Genomic DNA, 25,206 nt, shown 5'->3' on the forward strand with positions numbered 1-25,206 from the left:
TCCTCCTAGAAAGTAAGGGGAAATGTCTGTGCGTGTTATGGAGGGAATGCCTACGGGTGGCATGCCTACGGATTTTCCTCCTCTAAAAACTACGTGCGTGTTATGGTTGGGTGCGTGTTATAGAGCGAAAAATACGGTACATTGCAGCCTTTAAGCATTTGCAGTTCGCAGCATCACAGGGGATTTTGCTGCCTTTTCCTCTCTTTTCCCAGCCTCTGTACCAACTGGCAAGGCACACTACCCAAAACAAAGCAGATACAATTTTATCTCCTACATTTCAAACCCTTCCCAGCCACCAAGCCAGGCCTGTCCTGTTTTCGGCTAGGGGAGAGTAGGTACCATTGTGATCAACTGGACAACGTGCTGCAGAGGAGCTGAGAGGAAAAACTGATTTTGCATAGGCTAGAAAAACCTACACCACAGGTGGGTCACGGGGTGATTACAGCAGTTATTTTCTTGACTTGCTGGGATCACTGGTTATAACCACTGCAAGAGCAGTACCTTTTACCTTGGGACACTTTCCCTTTCATGAAAAGAACAACAACAAAATATCTCTCCACAATGCACAATTTTACTGGACTTGTAGTCCGCATCAACTATGTGAGCATGCAAGGGTCCAGCATGGGCAAAAAGTCCGCTGTAGGCCTTTAACTCCACTACTCCAAGGCTGCAATCTGCATACAAGTCAAGCACAAGGCATATTTCGTCTGATCAGAAATGAAAAAAGGAGTCTTAGCTTATAGGAAATTGGATTACAAAGAATTTGACAATGCCTATAATCTAGTGCAAAGTCCTATGCTGTCTCATTATTTCAGTACATGTTATAATATGGCACCATGCTAACTGACACATTTTTATTGCCATTGCTATGCTGCTACCGGTTTTTGAGGAGACAAACCTTTAGAAGATTTAAAGCTGTTCAAAATTCACCCGCCAAAGAAAGTTTCATAGCAGGGGTAGGAAACCTGTGGCCATCCACCTATGGTGTTTATCAGCCCCAGCCAGAAGAGCCAGTGGCTAGGAATGGGAGCTGTCCAACAACCATCTCTGGAGTGCATGGGATCCTCACCCCGGCTTTCTAGGGTGGGAAGACTATGAAAAGACTGGGAAAGAAAAATAACATGACAATCATATGGTGGAAGACATTAGCCAGAAACCAGATGTGTCAAGAGGGTTTCATAGACTATCTGAGATCAGAGTTGTTTAACTTTTCACTGAAGCAGTTCTGTGAACAATTTGAACTTTCTTAGAGACTCATACACATTCCAAGCCTGCCTCACATACCTCAGTACTGCATTGCCCTTAGAACTACTATAGTCTTATAACCCTTCTCAATTATTTGAGAATCACAGAAAGCTTCTCTTAACGGTGTCTTCTATAAATTGGTTACTGTTTGCAGACATAGCTCAGGGAAGAACTATGTCTTTCCTTGCATTTCCAGACAATAACTTCCAGACTATATTCACTGAGTAAAAGGAGCAAGGTCACACGAGTGTAACGAGAAGCTGAGAACTGGCCCATGCATAGGTGTTCAATATGTGATTACTTTTTTGTGAATGAGCAGTCACAGATCACACAGGTAGATCAGTTTTAACACCTCAAGCACAACGATTGCCAATGAGGTTACACACACAAGTGTACCAGTCTTACACGTGCAAACTCTCAATATTCTGTCCCTGAACCAACTGGGTGGTAGCCAACTGAGTAGACCCACTGAAATATTAGCAATGACTACAACCCATAGAATTGTAGAGTTGGAAGAGACCACAAGTGTCATCTAGTCCAACCCCCTGCCATGCAGGATTCTTTTTGGCCAACGTGGGACTCAAACCCACAACTCTTGAGATTATGAGTCTCATGCTCTACCGACTGAGCTATCACACAGTCAAAGCCTAAAAAGAAGCTTTCACTTGCTCTTGTGGGGTTTGGGGGCCTATTTTGAAATCACACAAGAATGGGACAAGACACAGTAAAATGCTAAAGGAACACAGCAGCTTCTCGACCCAAATACATGTTGCCTTTCACTGTGTGAAAGTATGTACGTTTCTCCCTTGGAGAGATTATAGCTGTTAAGGGGGAAAGTGCATATGTAAAGTTTTTACTTCCATGGCAAAAGCTTTCAACATGTTATTGCGAAAAATATAAACAGAACTGAATTAGGTAAGGGATTTCTGCTGACTTCCATAGCTGCCATTCTATAATCAAAACAATCTAATGAAATAAGATCCCGTAATGTATCTGTTGAAAGTCTCCAGATTAATATTCACTGCTCCTTTTTTAAAAAAAGCATTTAATTGGAATTCTGCCTCCACTGTGAAAAATGTTGCCCCTACAAGATTTTGTGGGGGAAAGCAAAGACTGCTTTCTGTTTTATGGAGCTGGTAATAATTTGGACTTGTGTGTCTTGCTTTTTTAAAAAAACTTGTTCAGTTTTGCCAAGCATCATACACCATGTGAAAGATGACTACTGATCCCATGTAGAATGAGCTCCACATCTCTCCTGACCAGACCACTGTCTCATTTTCAATCGAAATTTAGAAACATTTCCCTTGAGTCGGTATTTGATTTACCCCCCACTACATTTATTAGTGGTAAAAGCAGACAATAAGACCATGCAACCCAATGAGGATAAGACTGAAGGTACAAATGACCAAGCCTAAGTCCACTGTGCCACAGCTAAACAATCTCAGTCACATTTCTGACAATATATGCACATTTTCACTATCTTCCTTTAAGACACTGTAACTCTGTAAACTATTTCTATGTCATTTGTTACCATGACCCTTTATAACATCAAGACTAATTCAGCTTCATTACTGAATAGCTTTTCTATTTCAGTTCAAGTGAGAAAGCAATTATTCCAGTATCAGCCCCACACTCTGCTGAAATCAAGCTGTTTTATCCATATTGAGAGTCACAGACTGCAGAACTTAAAATAGGTACAAAAAGGGTTTTTTGCAGTGGGGGGGTTCATTTTAACTTTCACCCCCCCTGCAAACATTCATCCTATTCAGGCCTGTCAATATGCAGGTATATGCTTGCACATGTTCATGTATGTGGAGCCAATTACTCTGAACACAAGAGAAATCTCTAGAAGGTGCTTGCAAGGGATTCATGCATCAAGCTTTGTTAGAACCATGACAAAAGGAAATGTGGCAATGTTTAGATCACGTGTGTGTGAATATTGTAGGCGTTGGGGCATTTTCTCTCTCTCTTTTTATAAACAATGAGTAACACATGGGATGCCAAAACTTAAGCACCTTCAAGCCCTTGTGGTTTCAGTGAGAGATACACATGTGCTCAAGTGCCATAGTTCCCTTTAAGTGAAAAGCAAGCCTCTGACTGAAATCAATTATGCCATTTCCCCCCATCATTCTCATTGCCTATATGGAATTATTGCCTGCTTTACATGTCTAAAATACTAGTTCATCTAAAACGGGCTTCCTCAACCTCGGCCCTCCAGATGTTTTGAGACTACAATTCCCATCATCCCTGACCACTGGTCCTGCTAGCTAGGGATCATGGGAGTTGTAGGCCAAAAACATCTGGAGGGCCGAGGTTGAGGAAGTCTGCTTTACACTGTCAAGGATTGCACCTGCCCCTGTACCATTTCACCCTCTTCAGCCTTCACAATTCCTTTAGCCTAAAAACAAAAAAATAAATCCGTAATGATGGGTTGCCTTTACCCATTTGGGAACAAAAACAAAAAACAAAGCATACATTGAGGCAAAAATAAGCTTGGGAAGAATAGCAGAAAAACCTGTATGTTGTACGAGACAAGAATTTAACTTAGGAGTATGTTGTGGAGGATACCTTTAAATACATCATGAACTATTCACAAGTGAAAATTACAAGTGTGAGGACAGTGCTAGAAATAATTTTACAAATGTTTTGTTCAAGATGCAGTGATACAGAAACAGTAGCAAACTGAGAGACCACAAAGAAAACCCGGAACAAACTTTGCATCCTACTGCTGCCCAGCCAAGATCCCTTTAAAATTCTTAGCTTCCATATGGCACAGGTATACTATATTTTGGTTTACAATGTGTTATCAAATCTTTAATGAGTAATTTGATGCAGCAAAGAGTAGGCAGGCTATCAAGTTTGTGAGAATGATGAACATTAATACTGATTTGCTTCTGTGTACTTCATTTTCAATTCCTGGTTACCAACTCCAGCAAAGTCAGTAAGGAATTGTGTGCATCAAGGCTGAATTAACAAAAATCTGCATGTATGCAGATGGTGCTCTGCCCTTTGGCTGGATTCTTTATCTCTATTACATCTTTCCTTCAAAGTTCAATAGAAATTATATATACGCCCCCCACTCAATCAAACCTCAAGTGTAATAGTCAGAGGGGTAGAATGGACTTATAAACTCTACTGGATGCAAAAGGGCATCTGTGTACATTGATGCCACACCCAGTCACCACTGCTAAGGTATCAACATAGCTACTTTCTGCAACAATCGCATGTGTATGACAATTTATCAATCTGACAACATCAAATGGGAGAAATGTTTGCTCTTGAAACTTTTATTTAGACGATCAGTTTGCATCCCAGTTTTATTAACTTGATTAAGCATAAGTTATAAACGCTTTGCCATGAAGTGTCTAATAAAGTTTGACATTTTCTGGAGGATTTAAGAACATCTGCCTGAAATTGTTCAGATGTAGAGAGAATCATGCAAATTGATTACTGCATGTTCTTTGCCATCCATGTCTCCTTAATTCCTGAAGAGCTTAGCATAACATTTTACCTGCCTTTGCAATATTCCAGCCTTGTATAAGGTCTCAGTGTTTTTGACCAGAACTCCTCTTCTATGACTTTAGCTTTCACCTGCACTCTAACGCAGCTAAGGCTGGTATATTTGTGGGAAGGAAATCCATCTTCCTGTTAAGAGCACTGCATTTCAGGACTCGGAAACAGTACTCAGAGGACTAATTCACAGTTTAGTGTGAACATGTTGTATGTTATGACCTGTTGCTGCAGGGCTTTGGCCATGGCTGAAGCTAAAAAAGAAAAAGCACACCACTGGCATGTTGTCTATTTCACTTGGGTTTGGTTGTTGTCTTTAAAAACAGAAACAAAAAAACGAACAGGATTTGCTCCTAACCGCAACAAGGAAGCAAATAATGCAAAAGCAGAGGTCAGGATTAGCATATTCACATTGCTTGGTAAACACAATGCTTTCCTAAAGCACATGGGTGACTTCTAGCTAGTGCTGTGGAATACGAAGGCATCTTTTGTACCTGAAGAGCAGAACACACAGACTGTGTGCATGGTGGTGTCACGAGCTCATCAGGCATTCCATCCAATTGCTTCTCTGTGTAGACATGCAAGCACAGAACTCCTTAGAGGAGGAAAAAGACCAAGAACAAACTCAGCAACTTGGACTCGGTAAAAATGAAGCTGTCCACTTTTTGTTTTTGAATACAGTTTCAAGCAAGAAAAATGACAAGAGCGAAGGCTGATGCATTCCTTACACCTCCCTCCCAGTTTGCTCTATCCCACCACGGACAGCTCCCTGCAGTTATACATTTTGTACAGTTCTGAAGCAAAGTCTAAAGAAACCTATTTATTGCCACGTGTCTCTGGAAAAAAAACACAAAACAAAACCTGGCAAGTTTCTTCGTATATGCCTCATGTGTGCTGGCATGAGTTGTATGTAAAAAAAAGAAAGTTCTATGTAAAATAAATATGAAAAGTTCTTTAGGATTCAAGTGCCTTTTTCTGTGTTGTATCAATAGTTTAAATTAGAGCAACTTTGCTTACAGCACCAACATACTTTCTCCAAGGATCTTTTAAATATATCACATTCACCACACAACTGAAAAGGTTTTAGACAGAGACCAGCACTTAGCACTTGGCTTAAATTGACCCGCTAGCAGCCAACCTGTATCTTAGTAGAAATCTAGGACACAGTGAAGCTCTTATTTCTTTATACAGGATGATATAAATAACCAGCTCACCAACTGGTTACAAGAACTTGCGAATTGTTTGTATTCACCCATCCCATCATGCCCATATACTACTCAGACAGCTATGCAATGAGGGATGGATCTGTAGCCTTACATGGATGAAGGAAAAGAGTGTGAAGTTAAGAAGCCCAAGGTATCTGCATTATGACTACAACTTCCACCCTCCAAAGGATGCAGAAGTAAGAGCTGTTAGACAGTGGAATGGTTTCCCTTGAGAGGCTGTGGACTCTCCTTCTTGGAGGTTTTTAAGCAGAGGTTGGATGGCCATCTGTCATGGATGCTTTAGCCAAGATTCCTGCATTGCACTAGATGACCCTTCCAACTTTGCAATTCTATGATTCTTTGAACATTTAGAGGGCCACAGATTCATCATCCCTGTTCTACAGATTATTTATTCCCCCCAAACACCCACTTTCACATCCTCCTACAAGGACATATATTTGGTTCCAATCTCAGAAAACACAATCTGGAGCTAGCTAGCTTAATGGGGCCAGCTGACTTTCAACAGACTAATCAACTGACTAATTAGCTTCTGTGTTTAATTTCAATCAAGACTTCCTCGTGTTGAAACACAGATAAGTGATAAAATCTATTACATTATGAGGGTTGGCAGAGATCAGATACTTATTTTCAGATGCCCAAGGTACATAGGTTCAGGTTTATCACCAGAGATACAGTTATCACCATGCAGCAACTGGCTGAATCATACCAGTCCATACAACCATTTTTTAAAAAAGAGAAGCATGATGCTTTTCTATTCTCAGAGGCGGGCGGTTTTGTTTTGTTGTTGGTGGCGATGATCCTCATATAGTGATGCACATTTTACCACAGCTGTCACTATTACTAAATTTTATTTGGGCTCTAATGTGGAATTTCTTCCCACATTTTTTGTTCATCACTTGTGCTCTTTGGCAGTATGTGATCTGGCCATGGAATCTTTAGAGAATCAGAGTACAGGTTTTCTCCCACCCTGAACTCATACAGGGTCGGAACCTCTCTCTCTCTCTCTCTCTCTCTCTCTCTCTCTCTCTCACACACACACACACACACACACACACACGACAAAGACACACAATCCTACAGAAGCAGAAGCAGAATTAAGCATCAAGTCATCAAACCTTCCCCAGTGACTCTCAAAGTATTTGCTTCCATTCTAGTCAGAGAGCTACTTGCTAGACATCCAGTTCTGTGAGACAAGAAAACGGACCAATCTTCTTTTCAGGGAATTCTAAACTGTATCAGCCTTTGAAGATCAGACTTCAGAGATACTGGGCCAAGGAACACTCTGAAGCTGCGTATCTGGGCTCTTCATATACACCATGTTGGCTTTATGTATTTTAATCATTTTAACATTTAATGCTTCTCAATTAAAGTGATTTCCTGGAGTAGATGCCAGGCTTAGTTTGAATATGCATTAACCATTTTCAGTATCGGTAGTTAAAGGCACCAGAGGATTTAAACAGCAATCCAGGGGGCTGTTTGGGAAAAGGTTTGGCTGAATAAAGCAGATTATAAACAATAATATATGCCTTCTCGGTTTTTTTCTTCTTTTTTGGAAGGGCTCCAACTTCACAAACAGTCCTAAAGTGCTATAAACATATTCAGGCCTAAGCTCTGAGCTCTGCAAATGTACTTTGTGAAAGGTGTGGGCGCTGCAGCTTGCCACTTTGCATCTGGGCACGCAGCAAGCATGTGTTATTTTGAGAGAGCTTTTTAGTACACAAGATGTCCATCAGAGAGAACTTCCCTTGAAAATATTAAAATGCCAGAAAGGATAACCTTCAGCACGAAAGAATAAATAAATCCTAGCTACTGGGCAAAGTGGCTGCTTCTGTGGTGCCAAGGGACCACAGAAAGGTGACTGTTATGCTCTTCAGTGTTTGCCAACTTCTCCACAGCACAATTCCAAAACTGATGACTGATTTCACGAATTTGGCAGAGAGAGGGAGGAGTTGCCAACCGTGCAGCAGTGACCATACTTTTCATGCCCTTCTCCATGCACCAAAATGTAGCTGTCACAATACCTTAGCTGCACAATGATTCCAGCAAACATATCTTTGGATCTAGTCTCCATGGGATGAAGAACAGCCCAAACATTTTTTTGGTGTGGGAGAAGAGATTTAACATGGGACTGCTAATTCAACTAAGAGTCTGTCTGCCATAAAGATGGCTGTATGCAAATATAGGTGATAAACATGCCCAGTTCTGAGAAAAGCCTAGTCTGCTCTGACAGATTGTTATGTGTCCATCACTCTTATTTGTGTATGTTTTTCAGACAACTGTACAACCTTGCAAAGAAATAATAAAAATGTGGTTTAAAATGCACATCACAGGGGTGGGTGCTGAGTGGGGAGGAAACCCCTTAGCAAACAAGATGGAAAATGAGCTTGCCCAGTCATCTTCGGACAGGCAGCAACAGGCAAAGGTAACTTGAGCAATGGCAAGAGGCAGGCACAAGGACAGAGCCACTACCATTCCACTATGAAAGATGAAATTAGGAATAATATAGGTGTCCACCACTATATTAAGGTAAAGGTAAAGGTACCCCTGCCCATACGGGCCAGTCTTGACAGACTCTGGGGTTGTGCGCCCATCTCACTTAAGAGGCCGGGGGCCAGCGCTGTCCGAAGACACTTCCGGGTCACGTGGCCAGCGTGACAAAGCTGCATCTGGCGAGCCAGCGCAGCACACGGAACGCCGTTTACCTTCCCGCCAGTAAGCGGTCCCTATTTATCTACTTGCACCCGGGGGTGCTTTCGAACTGCTAGGTTGGCAGGCGCTGGGACCGAGGAACAGGAGCGCACCCCGCCGCGGGGATTCGAACCGCCGACCTTTCGATCGGCAAGCCCTAGGCGCTGAGGCTTTTACCCACAGCGCCACCCGCGTCCCTTCCACCACTATATTACATATACATTATTATATATGTATACTATATACTACATTATATATACATTTCATCTTCTCTGATTTATGCTCTTTAAAGCTTTTCAACCTCGTCTACATCAACCATTTCCGGTAGCATCTACACAAATACTAAAATATTTTCAGTGTAGACACTGCAGCAGTGAAGAAGTACAATGGACCTGTAACTTACTTGTACAGTGAGAGAGAATAAGGGCATAGCTGAACACTCCTTATCAGTCCTAAAGGATGAAATTCTTCCAATGTTATTTACTTCTTGTGCATATTCAGTCAGCCAGTGGACACTGGTGGATACTACAAAGTTACCAGCATACTTACTCACTTTGCATGCCAGAGAAAAGCTTTCCTCTCTTCTGATTTTCTTTCGGCAGAGAAGTTTCTACCATATCAACTCCTCAAACTGTTCTAGCAATGCAAGTACTATAAACTGCAAGCTGCAAATCAGTAATACTTTTCTTCCTCTCTTTCTGGATTCGCAGTCATTTAATATTTGATTTCATACTGCCTTTCAAAGATGCTTTAGTCTTCACAGTTTTTTAAATAGCTCCGTCAGTTCTCTTTCAGTAACTCTAGAACATGAGGTGATCATGACAGAACAATTAAAAACATCCAAAGTAACACTCCAGAATATTCAACACGAAATCATGCTGCTGTTTGTGCAACTGATTTCACATGAAAGGAAGAAAAAGAGCAATTCAGAAACAATTCTTTGACATCTTTTATCGTGCAAGACAGTATTTTACAGAGACAGAGGGACACACACAAAGGACACTCCCATCAGTTCTCAGTCTCATAGCAGTAGCTCAGTGTCCATGTTTTGCCTTTTTAATCTTCAGGAGCCAATAGGAAAACCCTCAATTCTCACATCTTAGATAACTCCATTGCTTCCATTACCCAATTCAAGGAAGTAGCAGTAGTGATACAGGACTAAAAAGTGAAATCTGTCATGGGAAGATCAGCTTTGTAAAGATGCTCATTTCTCCCCATCCCTTGCCCATCAGCTAGACTTTCCCTTCTTACTAGTAACTTGCATTTTGGAAAAGAGCAGATAGTCTTGCAATTCAATCCTGTCCATATTTACTCGGGAAAACAAATCCCACATAGGAGGCTTGCTCCTGAGTGGGCACATACAGGATTGCATTCATAATATAGTTGCTCCCTTAAGTTAACCTCAAGATTCATGATGAAACTCTGCTTCATGCAAACTGAGCCTTGGGCTGCACAAGGCGTACAACGCTTGTGACCTATCAAAGAGGAAAGATCCCATCAGCCATGCTTGGCAGCCACCAGAAGCAGAGTAGATCTGTTCCTTTTTAATTTGGGGCTACAAAAACAGGGGTCTGTCAAGCAAATGACAGGTCAGAACCTATGGCTGGGGCTGTGTTGTGCCAGGCAGGCAATATAGATACACAGGCCTGTTTTGTTCAGTGCAATATTGCATTGCTCTGTTTTCTGCTCCCAGAAATAAGCTTCTTTGCTCCGCAGATTCCAGTCTCCATACATCATGCATATTGATTATGTGGACATAGGATGATTTTATTGCAGTTTTTCGTCCATTTTGAGAGCCCTGGGCTGGGGCTACCTGCACTTCCTTGGCCTTTCGATCAAGCTTTGCCAGCCGTGTGCTCCTGCAGCATGGAGGTGATCACTTTACAGTCCGTGACTTCCTCAGGCAAGTAGCCCTCTGTGTCCCGAAGAGTAGGGTCAGCTCCAGACTCCAGGAGCAGCTTCACAATGTCAGAAAACTCACAGGTGGAAGCTAGAGGGGAAAGAACAGAAAAAACACAGATTACTTTTAAGTGGCTAACAGAACATTTGATGAGTGGTGTGTTTCAGAATTGCAGAAGCAAAGAGTTTTGAAGCCAAACGGAAAACGAAGTTGGCAAAGCAGAGAAAACTCTGCTGAAGATTGATATTCCACATCCTATCGACATGCCTAAGAACCACTATTTCAGTTTCTTAAAATGTATGTCAGGTCACAGTTTTGACAGTAGTTAGTAAGGAATGATTACTTGGATCTTGATTTATTACTAGAAAGGAATAGGATAAAAGTCTGAATCTTGGAACATGAAAAAAACCAACTAACAGAGCTCAATCTTGGAGAACACTATGGCACCTCTGCTATTAACTATAGATATTACAGCAAAATTACTTCACAGGTAGCCAGGAAAACATAGCTTGCTGAAACGAAAGAGGAGGAGGATGGAAGAGATGCAGGATATTAAATTTAAATTGTAACCTTTCAGAGGAAACATGAGACCAACCTTGATTCTGACATTTCCTGACTTTTGAGCAATCTAAAAAATGGAATTATTTTACCAGACCATTAACACATTTTTTTTAAGGCCCACACTTATAAAAAGACAAATTGCAGGTAAGACATTTCAGGGTGTGAAAAATTTTCTAGGCAAAGGGGGGACATCTTTTGCAGGCACAGTGGCAATTGTGGCGCATAATGTCTCAATGCTGCCGTCACCCACAACTCATGACCTGCAGCCTTAGGAAGAAGTGGCTAAGAGATCAAGGCCTTCCAAAAGAGGTAGTAAAGCAGTGTGTGTCTCCCCCCCCTCACAGCAGATGCCTTTTGACTCTGAATGGTTTCTGAGTTGTTTGCAAATATGCCACATAATACTTCTGGCTATAGACAAAACTGCTACTTTTTCTGGATTCATAAAGGTTCATGGAAGCACCTAGCATCCATAACTCTGATGGCAAAGGCCATGTCCCATGAGTATCCCTCCATTAGTGGCTTCATAGCTTGTGGAACAGAAGGCTGACTGCAGCAGCTGATGTGATGCATCTAATAGTCTTCTTCTGCCCATTTTTTGGACATGTCTGCCTGATTTACAGGGGACACGAGGTGAATGAAGCAGGAAGGGAGACCACTTGGCCGAAACCTACCGATTGAAGCATAGATAATTTTACTCTCATGGCAACCTCCTATTTTTCAGCATCTGCCTTTGGCTGGGGATTGAATGCGGGTGAGCAGCTTTGAAAACTAAACTGGACAACTGAAACGATTGATATAAGGCAAACTGGCATGAAAAATATCTTAGAATCCAAGTCACTGTGGCTAAATCAACTTAAGGAAGTTCACAGAAGTAAAGATCCTTCCCCAAGCAGCACACTGTGCCCCCGCAAAGTCTCTCTGTAGGGTTAAGGGGCGCCTTAGGAACCATGTAGAATGGCCCTGTATTGGGTTGGATCCTAAGATCTAATTTAAGGGAGCCCACTGAGGGAAAGTTTCTGTCTCTTCTTGACAGTAGCCCCTGCACCCCACCCTAGATTGTTTGAGGCCTCTTGTCTCCTCCCTGAAAGGCTTTAGGCAGAGGACTGCAAGTGCACTCTGTATGTTAACTTATCTTGTGATCCAAGGCACTGTAAGTATCTCCCATGCAAATTTCCCTGTGCTAGAATTATTGGAAGGACACGGGATGAGAGAGTAAAACTCCAACCAGGCCACTGCTATGTAAAAACTGGCTCTGCATTGATCTTTATTTGAATTTGAGCAGTAGATGAGAACTGATTTCTTCACAAAGAAACTGGAATGAAATTTCAACAGCACTTTTCTTGTAGAGGTGATTAATATGATTCTATTCTCTCCTTCCTTAAAAGAGAGAAGTAGGAAGTACAACACTAAAGAAGCTTCCAATTGCCAAAGAGATGAGATGCAAAAAATTACAAATCAGAATTTGCCTGTAGTCCTGGAGAAAAGACAGGAAGACTGTAATGAATTAGAGCCAGGAATATTAAGTGAAATGTTGTACAATAGGTTTGTGTATTGTAGCTCATACTGGATAGAATTATGAATTGCACACTAGACTAATGTAACACCATAGGCCCACTCTCACTCACACTGGAGAGGAAGTCTTTGCTTAGCCTGAAAGCATGATGGCTTTGGCTGGAAGATTTACCCGAAAGCAACTTTGTAACTGAAATTTCCAGTGGGAGCTAAACCTTCAAGAAGCCTCTCTGTTGAACACTAATTACTGTTTTTAATTATATTTCAAATCAGCACATTAGTGGTGTACTTCTTTTTGCAATTAGGTGTAGTAATTAGAAAGTATCTTGAATGTTTTGTTGCCTTCCTCAGCTGACACAGGGGGGGAGAGGAAGCAAAGGTTTAATTAAAATAGGACAGCGGCACATTTGGAGGTTATTTAAAGAACAATTTTAGCATTTTAGGAGCTTATGCTAGGCAAAAAATCATTTATCTGTCTGGGCTGGAGCTGCTAACCACATCTGGCAAAAAGCTCTCAAACCAAATACTCCAGGATCTTGCAAGCCAAGGCTTGTGTTAGCCTTGGGCCTAGGACTGTGCCCCCATTCCCCATGTGAAGACAACCCAGATGGCTTCCCCAACTCATCCACTTCCCCACCACCTTGGGCGGCAAAACAAAATTGCCCCTGTGAGACAGGAATACACAGATGACCCACAAGAAGCTGTTCCTTTCCTCAGAGCTAGCGAGGGAGTGACAGGATGAACTGTGTAGTCCTACTGCCCTGGCAACAGGGAAGCAATCCATCTACAGGACATCTTCTGAGAAGCTAGGAAACTTCCTCATTACCTGGTGGTACAATATAAGGCAGAAGAGGGTGGGAGATCTTTGTTCCACTTCTGGAAGAAAAAGCTAACCAGGTGTAGAACTAGGCTGGTTAAGCCCCTCCCTGCCAGAGGCTGTTTTTAACCCCATATGTTGGGTGTAAAGGTAAAGGGACCCCTTGACCATTAGGCCCAGTCGTGGCCGACTCTGGGGCTGCGGCACTCATCTCGCTTTATTGGCCGAGGGAGCCGGCGTACAGCTTCCAGGTCATGTGGCCAGCATGACTAAGTTGCTTCTGGTGAACCAGAGCAGCGCACGGAAACACCCTTTACCTTCCCACCGGAGCGGTACCTATTGATCTACTTGCACTTTGACATGCTTTCGAACTGCTAGGTTGGCAGGAGCAGGGACCGAGCAACGGGAGCACACCCCGTCGCAGGGATTCGAACCGCTGACCTTCTGATCGGCAAGTCCTAGGCTCTGTGGTTTAACCCACAGCGCCACCCGCGTCCCTATGTTGGGTGTAGGGTAGCTTAAATGTGCTTTAGGTAGTATAGATTTATCAGCTGCTGAACGGCTCAAAACCAGGGAAGGGACCAATATTATACCCCTGCCCGCAAACAGACCGTTCTGGGTCTCTCTTTTTCAGGAGATGCAGTATTACTCATCTCCAGTAGAAGCAGCTGAACGGTTAAAACAGATCAGGGCTTACTGATCCCACCACACTAAAAGAAGCCACAATGCTATTCTTCAAATTAAGGGCCAAACGCTTGGGTAGAGCCAAAGGTTTTCTGCCTGGTGCCTAAAAATAAGGCATGCTTCCCTGGAGAGAGCATTCCACAAGTGGGTTGTCAGCACCAAAAAGGCAAGGTCTTATGTTACTACCCCCCAAACCTCCCATGGAAGGGTAGCAGGTGAAGAAGGGCCTCAGACGATGATCACAGGGTCTAGGTTGGTTCATGTGGGGAGAAGTGGTTCTTGGGTCCTGAGCCACATAAGGCTCTTTGAACCAACACATTGAATTGAGCCAGCAAACAATTTGGTAGCTAGTGCAGTTATGCCAGAATCAATGTTACATGCTAAGAATGTCCTGCGCTGGGCAACAAATTGGTGAAGTTGCTTGGAAATCAATCTCCTGGAAAGGCTGTAATGGAAGGAACCCTGAACAAGAACAATGGTCCAGGCCCAATAGCTCTAGAGATCTTGCAATCTGAAGTCTGAACCACGCTTTTGTGAACACCAGGCTATGCTTAGCAGAATACTGACAAATTTCCATATGCTGGGAGTTCTAGGAAGAGATGAGAACTCAAGGGTGTTATTAAATGCTTGGAGGAATTCTCAGGTGGGTTCAAGAACGATCCAAGATGTCATTTCTCATAGTGAGGGGCCCTTGGAAATCTGTGCGCTTTCAAAAAAGGTTTGAAAAACACGAGAACCTACTTCACATGAAAAGGCAGAGCACGCAAGGTGGCCCAGTTGATAGCGCACTTTGATCTCGATTTGGATTCAATCCCCCATTCTTTCACAGGCATAACTGGCGACCTTGTGCAAATTATTCTCTAAACACTGCAGTTTTAGATTTATGAAAATGTAAGTAAAAGTGACCTACTTCATAGGATTGTGGCAAGGAGGGAAGAGATTGGAGAGATTGCACGGCGTATTAGAATTACTATATTGGCGATAAATAGATCTTGGTGGTAGTAGGAACCTTTACAGCTGACAAAATTAATTATGGTTGGGAAAAGCCCATAAAAAGAGGCAGGTACAACCTTAAAGATGCACAACTCAATCCTTGACATGTTTACTTGGAACCCCCTCCCACTGTGTTCAAGCGGCCTCACTCCAAGTATAATGGCAGAAGACTGCAGCCTTCATTGATTAATCAGCAAGGGAAATTTTTAAATCAGTATGGCTACAAGTTAATAGCTCTTTTTTCAGCTCTTTTGGTTCCAGGGTTACCATAAAAGGGAAAATATTAAAAGATTGCATTTTGTTCTAACAATGAGCGACATTTTATATAGTTTCTTTCAGCATTGTATAAAATAACCTATATTAAAATTGTGTTAACATTTTGTTTATTTTAATCAATGCCATTTTAACCAGTTGTCAGCCCCAAACGAGCAAGCATTAAGTAGTGGCAGGGTAGTTATCTCAATTATATTTCCAAACAAACCAAAACAAAGAAAGCCAGCCTCCAAACGTCACCATCTTTCAACAGGAGCCTCCACAGTAAGTAAAGTGGGGGCAGCTGCAGCACTACTTGAAAATAGCCTCCTTGCTTCTACAACAATGGCACCGGGGATCCTTTACAAACGGAGGTGCCGTGTGGACAGATATTTGGCATTTCTGAGGAGGGGCCCAAAGCGAAACAATGTGTTGCCACTGCACCGGGAAACCCAAGAGGGCCTCAAGCCCACCTCTAAAGATTGCAAAATTTCCCCTGGAGATTAGAACAGCTGTTGGATTTACAGCACATCCTGGGAACGTCTATTTATCAAGCACCAGGGAGGCAGCCCTGACACAGGCACAGGTGAAGATGAATTTTCATTCAGCACAGTTTGCCTTCCAAGTCCATTAATCCTCAGGGTTTTCATGATGGATTTCTCCTTTTATTATTTATTTTCACTCCAGCATCCCCTCCCACTGCCCTGCAACAGTGCAAAAAGAGCAGAGCAGATGGTGTTTCAACGAGGAAGAAAGAACCCGGGAGGATACAGAGAGCCAGCCCACGCTACAGTCAGGTGACTTCAAGTCCAAGGAGAAACCTTGATTTCCTCTGGGAGACACAGAGCCAATCGTTTGAGCATTCCCTGGGGGAAACAAGTGTGTGCATGGGGGGGAAGTGGCAGGGGGGGGGAAGAAGGTCTTAAAGAGGGAATTTAAGGCTAGCAAGCCATTCATGAGGGAGACCACACACATCCTAGCCTTTTCAAAGACACAGTGCTAGCGCTGACCATTCAGTGACAGGGGCACCAATAACCAGAAGATATTGGACGGAAGGGGGTGGGTCCCTTTAGGCAGACCATTTGAGGGTAACATACTGGGGAGCTGTCCTTCATTTAACCTCCAAATGGCTCTGACCCGTGTTTAATCAGAACAAACCAGGATTTATAACCCATCTAAGGATGGAGCGTGACACTTTCTGTAATCACAAGAGCTGCTGAGGCAAGGACAGCTGTCAGGCCAAACATCCTCATCAAAAGATAGATAAACTCAGATTCTATTTCACCATCCTTACTGTAAAGGGATTTTGCTAACTACTTGGTTTGTTGTACGGCTGCAGCAAAGGAGGGGGGGAAGGATGCCCATAGACAAGAGGTTTGTGTCTACAATCAAGTCTTGGTTACAACGAATGACTTTATTATGCAGTCCAAGGAATGAATAAATAAATAAGGATTTTTCAGGAATGCGCAGGCCTGAGAAAGTCACAATGATTAATTGAACAAACAAGATATTGTCAGGCTTCAAGTAATGTTTGATTAGTGCTATTGGAGCCGGTAACAAAGAAAACAGGATACAAGGATACAGGCAGTGAACTCAAATGGTAAGAACCCAACATTGTTCCTTGGTGATAAACAACAGACACCCCTTGGGTGTATTAGCCACATCAGAATTTATTATACTAAACGGACAATAAAAGGAAATACAAGGAATCTGTCTCAAGCAACAGAAGACTCCCCTGAATTCTTGGAATACACTTTTTTCACTATAAAATGTTTCTGAATAATAAAACTGTGCATAATGGAATTCAGGGAAAACAGGCCCGGTCAATCTAACAACACTCCGCTCCCTGTTACTACCTTATTTGGAGGGGAGAATATGGTTTTGTTTCCCGGTGTGGAACGTTATTACACATATATTTGCACATACCCTCATAAGTCTTCAGCTGTCTAGATTCTATTACAAAATTAAAAGCAAACTAATGAGAAGCATTAGATGAATATTCAAGTCAATAGAATGCTGTAGCTTATTTTGACCTATCTTTTCTGACAATACCTTTACTCAACTTTGTATTTAAGCACTCACAAAGGAAGCCTCCTCCTCTGGACCCAACAGAGAAACGCAGTGAACTGCTGAAGAGGGATGAAGCTGTCTGCTACTCCTTTGTCAGTTCACAGCTGGCTAGTAAAGCATTTTGTAGGCTAGTAATTTTGCAGACTTATTCACAAGGCTGACTTATCTGGAAAGACCAGAGGAGGGTGACCAGAATGGCAAAGGGTCTAGAAACCAAGTCCTATGACAAATCATTGGAAGAGCTGGATATGTTTCGCCTGGAGAAGCTTCAGGGGAGACATGGCAGCAGTCTTCATATGTCTGAAGGGCTGTCATGCAGAAGATGAGGCAGGCTTTCCCTCTGTTCTCTTAGTGGGAAAGTCTAGAGCAATGGGTGGAAACTGAAGGGAAGTGGATTTTGGCTAAAGATTCAGGAAAAACCTCTTAATGGTAAGAGCTGTTCAACAGCAGAACAGATTGGCTTGGGAGGAGGGTGAGCTCTCCTTAGCTGGAGGTGTTTAAACAGGCAGGACAGAGATATGACGGGGTGCTATTGTTGCATCCTGCAATACAATCCTGCACTGAGCAGTGGGTTAGAATAATTGTCCTCAAAGATTCCTTCTAACTCTATGATTCTATTTTAGAGACTGACTGAGTAAAGTTTAAGTTACCAAAAGATCCATCAATGGTCATTAAAAAACAAAACACCTATGGTATTTGAAGCCATTTCCCTCATTCATGCAATATTATTATTCACTTTGGCACAGATATTATAGCAGGCTTGAAGGAGACAAAGTTAAGAGTCTTAGCTTGGAAAGCAATGTTTCCTGGTTTGAACAACTTATTACAAGTTGCTAAGCAGGCCTTTACTTCTGTTACATGTAGCTGTCTTGGGTATTATTTATTCACTCTACCAGATAATGTAGGTTAATAGGCAAACATGCTCACTCACAGCTTACCGTAATGCAATGCTGTTTGGCCTTCATCATCCTGGGGAAAAAAGAGAGAACCAGATTTAGTTTTATCCACACATATGCATTTTAAAAGAATGGCATGATGTTCTTGTACAGTGAACATCTCCATGTCAGATTTAGAACAGCTTCACTGGCTCCCTGTCTGTTTCTATGAGCAATTGAGAGTGCTGGTTTTAACCTTTGAAGCCCTAAACATTTTGGGACCCAAGTCCCTTATGGATCACCTTTTCCCACAAGGGCCTGCCTGCATATTAATGGTAATCCCCCAAGGCTCAAGAGATTAGACCAGGCTTCCTCAACCTCGGCCTTCCAGATGTTTTGAGACTACAATTCCCAACATCCCTGACAACTGGTCCTGCTAGCTAGGGATCATGGGAGTTGTAGGCCGAAAACATCTCGAGAGCCAAGGTTGAGGAAGCCTGGATTAGACTTTTTCCAATGGAGGAATCCCATCTTTGGAACTCTTCCCCCAGAAAGACTCACCTGGCACAAAGTTTGTTCTCTTTTTGGCACCAACATCTTTTTATTATTGCAGGCCCTTAAAAGAACTTATTGGTGCTGGCATGCTTTATTGTTATTGTTTATCATTTTATAGACTTCATTGCTTATAGGTTTTGACTGTCTCTGTAACCTGTCCTGTGCATTCTTTTCCTGATTGAACAACAAGGTAAAAACAAAACAAAATGCCACTTGACTTACATTCCTGTGCATAATTCGTTTAATGAGATACAAAATCTGCAGCTAAAATGAACAGTAGAGATGATTTTAGCTGAATCCTTATCTTTTCAACATGGGTGATAGTGACAAACAGATCTGCTTAAACTCAAGTGACACAAGCAACACAGGTGAGGCAGTACTGTAGCTGGAGTAGCCCCAACTTTTGTGGGGACTAGGATAACTTTTTGCTCTCCCGTGTTCTTACACATTGGCTGTTAAAGAGCCCCTGCCTCCTCCTTGGCTAAAGAGTAATTGAAACCTGTGTGGTAGAGCTGAACCCAAGGCCTCACACCAGGTTCTTGCTTCAGCCCCCCCCCCCCAAACAGATAGCAGGGTTCCCTGCAACTCGGCACTTGATACCCACTGACCCACCGGTGCTAAAACTCTTAACAGATCTTTGAACCACAGCCTCAAGCTCAACATTCATAGAAAAGGTTGCAAGGTGCTGGGCTGTGCGACCTTACATTGACATGGGTCTTGAAACAACCTCCTCACCATCAGAACTTGGTTCACTTACAGGCCTGAATGAAGCAAAACAAGAGGCAAAGCCTCAAAGAGGAGCTGGAAGACACATTTATGAACAGTAAGTCTTAGGCTTCAATCCTATACAGGCAGCATCCAATTGACAAGCGATCAATGACACACAGGTCCTTTTGGACCCAGAAGAGGATGGAACAGGGGCAGGAATGAAATGGTCACCACCTGTACATACTTATCTGGAAGCAAGTCCTTTTGAACTCAAAGCACTCTGATAGGAGATAGAACCTTAATCTTGAGCCCCAGTGGATGATTATCAATCACCAAAATGTGTTGGGTATTTTGGTTTTCTTAAGACTTTAGATGTCTATAAGGACTGAACTTTCAGTATTGTTTTTATTTTTATTTTCTTCCCTCAATGCTGCTCTGTTTCCACCACCTTCTTAGCCAGACAAATTAAGCTTTTGGCATCAAGGGTGCCATTTAGATCAACCTGGGGCCCTCTAGGTGCTGTTAATTCCCAGCCAGTTTAGCCCAATGGTCAGAGATGATGGGAACTCTAGTTCAACAACATCTGGGGACCCAAGAATGAACGACACTGGTCTACAGTACCAGCTTGCCTGAACACTGTCAGCACAGGCCTATTCTTCCTCATTAGGCTCTATAAACCCTTGGTATCAAAGCCCATCCCTCTGTCTGCACAATTCATCTTGAGGGCGAAGACTCTGATACTTTGGCCCTCCTTTTTTCTCTCAAATTATGACATCTGCCTAATTTCATAGAACCACAGAACTGGAGATTTGGAAGGGTCATTTGGTCCAACCCCTTGTAATTCAGGAATCAGAGCTAAAGAATCCCTGACAGATGGCCATTCAACCTCTGCTTGAAAACCTCCAAGGAAGGAGAGTCCAGCACCACCCAAGGGAGTCCATTCCACTGTCAAACAGCCCTTGTTCTTGCACTTGCTCTGACTTCTGACCCCTACTGTGCCCCACTTCAGCAGTTCTCAAATCTCAGCCTTCACAATGCTGTCTTAGGCTCTTTAAAGTACCTTCTTTACACAGTATACAGTTAAACTATGGACTCACTCCTACAGGAGGCACTAGTGGCCACTAACCTAGATTGCTTCAAAAGAGGATTAGACAAATTCATGGAGGAGAGAGCTATTGATGGCTTCTAGCTGTGATGGCTATGCTCAGCTTCCACAGTTGGGAGGTAGTAATGATTCGGAATACTAGCTGGAAACCACAAGAGGGGAGAATGCTCTTGTGCTCGAATCCTGCTTGCAGGTTTCCTATGGGCACCTGGCTGGCCACTGTGATAAGTTGCTAGAATAGATGGGACACTGGCCTGATCCAGCAGACTTTTCTTATGTTCTTATGAATCCTAGTCTACCTTTTCTGGAAGCTGACTTGTCCAGTTTTGGCTATTCCCTCACCTCTTGACCTTTGGACTCTGTTCTGCCTTTGCTGGAACTTGACTTTGCATCATATGGATCACACCAGACTGGCAGCTGGGCACCCTGCAACTTGCCACTCAGCATAAAAAAGCTGGTTACTGTATTTTATACTGGATAAAAGCGCTACAGATCATGGAAAAAACTATGGTCGATTTCCCATTGTATGAAAAGTACATACAATAAAACAGATGCAATTCTATTAACCTGAAGTGAACAGCTTAAAAGTTTTGATGATTAACGGGTATATAAATCCTGCTAAATAATAAATAGTAAGTGCCGATGGCAAAAACGCAAGGGAATAAAATTCCAAAATTATTACACCTGTGGCCATATGCTCACTGGAAAGGTTAGCTTTGTACATCGAAGAAGGTAAGTTCCCTTTGGCTTTTGTAACAAATACACAGAGCCTCCACCACCAGGCAAGGACCAAGGCCCTTGAACCAGAGGAGTCTTTAGCATCAACCCCTGATCAGCTGCTGCTGCAGACCAGAAGACACCATAAGCAGTGGTAAAGAACGAGCCCCTTCAGGTGAATGCCTCCCCCTGCCCCATTCTTTTGTGCTATACCTATGTGCTGCCTGGGACACAGGTGGCGCTGTGGGTTAAACCACAGAACCTAGGACTTGCCGATCAGAAGGTTGGCGGTTCGAATCCCCGTGACGGGGTGAGCTCCCATTGTTCGGTCCCAGCTCCTGCCAACCTAGCAGTTCGAAAGCACGTCAAAGTGCAAGTAGATAAATAGGTCTGGCGGGAAGGTAAACGGCGTTTCCGTGTGCTGCTCTGGTTCACCAGAAGCGGCTTAGTCATACTGGCCACATGACCCGGAAGCTGTACGCCGGCTCCCTCGGGCAATAAAGCGAGATGAGCGCTGCAACCCCAGAGTCGGTCACGACTGGACCTCATGGTCAGGGGTCCCTTTTACGATGTGTTGCCTATGGCAGTGACCCCTTCATGCTTCTCCATTTAGCATTGTTGCCACTTGTGGCTGCTGGGTCAGACACCCTTTTCCGGCATTGAAGCAACTTTCTAAGAGAACACTGAATCCGTAACAGTAATAAAAGATTACTATCAAGGGTTCGCATGAAGCTGAATGCTAGCTAGAGTTTGTGCTGTATTAGCGATCATATATATTCTCCACATAACAAAATTTTAATCTAGCAAAGCTGAAGAGGCTGCTACAGAAATGCCCATTAAGGATTTCCAACTGCCTACAGAGAGCTACGTCCTTGGATTTTACTGCCCGAAATTCCGTGTCTAATGGGCCCCTATCTACTGCGTGCTGGACAGAGACTCTGCTCAACTCTAGAGTGAGAAAATCTAATTCTTAATCCTTAGAAATTTCAGCATGAAAACTCATTAGGAGAAGAGTGCCCTAAGTAAGTGTCACCACTTCAGTTGAAAGGAAATAACATGATTGTCACCTACATAATTCTACTGGCCTTCCTGAAAGGCTCATTGGCTCACAAGAAAGCAAGTCACACAAAAACTAAGCTCTTCAGATTCATGCATGCCAGTACTGTACCACTACACAAAATGGATTATATAAATATCCCTAAATTGCCCTAAACTTTTGGAATGCAAGAGGTTGTTCACATTAGGGTTTTTTATGTTTAAAAAAGTGTGGAATAGTGCAGCAACACAGTTTTCCATGTGTAGCCCTGATAAATTGTCTCTGGGCAACTACTGCGGGAAATTTCCAGTCCTACTGTAAAAATGTACCTATAAATAAGCAAATGGAACAGAGTGACAACATTTGATCTTTTTTTCTTGGAAATTGAGCAAGATAATTAAGTTTCATTTTGAGTTACTAAGCAAGAAGAGGGAATATTTGCCACAGTTATTTATACTCTGCTCTGTTCCAGCATGAATTACTGCCTAAATGTAGCTCATTTGGGGCTGTACCTATCAACAAGAACTAAGGACAACTGAAATATGGGGGAAATGGTTAATTGATCATGATTTTATATTTCACATTTCTTCACACTAGGAGTCATTATGTCCATACCGAGGCCGAGTTCTTGCATTACACCGATCTTGGAAGCTCATCCAATAAGTTGTTCGCATCAGCTCTCAAACTGTCATCCATTTTAAAGATGGCTGGCAATATGAAGCTTCTGTTGCCTTACATCACATTAAATTAACAGCAACTCACAAGCAAACAAACAAACATGGCTTCTAGGGATAGATGAATCTGTCAAGTTTAGTTTCTCATTGTTCCCTTCTTTAGTCTAACACATTTCTGTATCAGTTTGTGATTTTTCTTTGTAAAAAAAAAGCTGCCATGAAAATTCATCCAAATTTAAGGAAGGATTTCTCATAAAATGCACAATTTTGCAAACAATTTTCACCAATGCATGCATTTTTATACATACTTTCCCCTCTGCTTGTTTGGTACCATATTTTTTGTTTGGAAAACAGCATTGCAAATTTTATATAAGTGAAAACTTTTAAAGATTTATCCACACATTTTGTGGGGAAGAATGAATTAGGCACGTTTGGATTTAAAATGGGAATCAAACCAAATTTCTCCTCCATTCCTAATAGTTTCCTTATTAGGTTCCATATAATCTGGTGTTGCCCACAAGTGTGGGCCTAAGGACAACTAAAAGACGAAGGTTTCATGAATTACTCCCGATGGAAGAAATAATGAATATTCATGTGAGCTACAACCAGTGTGGAAACATACAACATGGGAATATTTGATCTCATTTATCTGACAATGGTTAATGCAAAAACTCTCAGCACCAGATAATTAAAGCACTGCTACACTGACATACCTTGGGTTGAATGTGCTTCGGGTTGAGCGCGTTTGAGTTGCGCTCCGCGGCAACCCGGAAGTAACGGAGCGCATTCGCAGACACTCAAAATGACATCACGTGCATGCACAGAAGCGGCGAAAAGCGGCGTGCGCAGACGTGCCGTCGCTAGTTACGTTTGCTTCTGGATGTGAACGGGGCTCCGGAACAGATCCCGTTCACATCCCAAGGTACCACTGTATTTCTTTCTTTTTTAAACTTTTATTTTTATTGAAGCAAGTCAAACAAAGATAAAGGTAAAGGGACCCCTGATCGTTAAGTCCAGTTGCGAGCAACTCTGGGTTGCAGCGCTCATCTCGCTTTACTGGCCGAGGGAGCCAGCGTTTGTCCGCAGACAGCTTCCGGGTCATGTGGCCAGCATGACTAAGCTGCTTCTGGTGAACCAGAGCAGCGCACGGAAACACCGTTTACCTTCCCGCCGGAGCAGTATCTATTTATCTACTTGCACTTTGACATGCTTTTGAACTGCTAGGTTGGCAGGAGCAGGGACCGAGCAATTGGAGCTCACCCCAATGAGGGGATTCGGATCGCCGACCTTCTGATCAGCAAGCCCTAGGCTCTGTGGTTGAGTACTTAAGACCATTAGCTGATTGTCCCATAGAACAAATCTGCAGTGAAGTTGGAATAGGATATCTGAGTATTTTGCTCATTTGTTGGCAGTCCCATCATAGGTGGAAAAAGAAGATAAGAACAAGGTACTACTAGAGAAGAAATCTTCTTACTAGTTCAGGATATTCTTGTAAAGAAGCTGGTAAAATGCGATCTTGACTATGCTACCACTCAGTGGATTTGTAACTGGCTGACTGACCGAACCCAAAGGGTGCTCATCAATGGTTCCTCTTCATCCTGGAGAAGAGTGACTAGTGGGGTGCCACAGGGTTCTGTCTTGGGCCAGGTCTTATTCAACATCTTTATCAACGACTTGGATGATGGACTCAAGGGAATCCTGATCAAATTTGCAGATGACACCAAACTGGGAGGGGTGGCTAACACCTCAGAGGACAGGATCACACTTCAAAACGACCTTGACAGATTAGAGAACTAGGCCAAAACAAACAAGATGAATTTTAACAGGGAGAAATGTAAAGTATTGCACTTGGGCAAAAAAAATGAGAGGCACAAATACAAGATGGGTGACACCTGGCTTGAGAGCAGTACATGTGAAAAGGATCTAGGAGTCTTGGTTGACCACAAACTTGACATGAGCCAACAGTGTGACGCGGCAGCTAAAAAAGCCAATGCAATTCTGGGCTGCATCAATAGGAGTATAGCATCTCGATCAAGGGAAGTAATAGTGCCACTGTATTCTGCTCTGGTCAGACCTCA

The 25,206-nt window shown here is 42.8% G+C and overlaps 1 protein-coding gene across 2 annotated transcripts in view; it reads right to left on the minus strand.

Moving 5' to 3' along the window:
- Positions 1-9,605: 9,605 nt before the first annotated feature.
- Positions 9,606-25,206, minus strand: part of ACBD6 (acyl-CoA binding domain containing 6) — a 102,312-nt gene continuing 86,711 nt past the window's right edge. For both annotated transcript variants that reach the window (XM_053391331.1, XM_053391328.1), the window contains 2 exons: positions 18,397-18,427; positions 9,606-10,659 (listed from right to left, as the gene is read on the minus strand). In XM_053391331.1, coding sequence (XP_053247306.1) covers positions 10,505-10,659; positions 18,397-18,427 — 186 coding nt within the window. In that variant the 3' untranslated portion in view covers positions 9,606-10,504. The remainder of the gene's footprint in view (positions 10,660-18,396; positions 18,428-25,206) is intronic.

This window comes from Podarcis raffonei, chromosome 6 (assembly GCF_027172205.1).
Source record: "Podarcis raffonei isolate rPodRaf1 chromosome 6, rPodRaf1.pri, whole genome shotgun sequence".
NCBI lineage: Eukaryota > Metazoa > Chordata > Lepidosauria > Squamata > Lacertidae > Podarcis > Podarcis raffonei.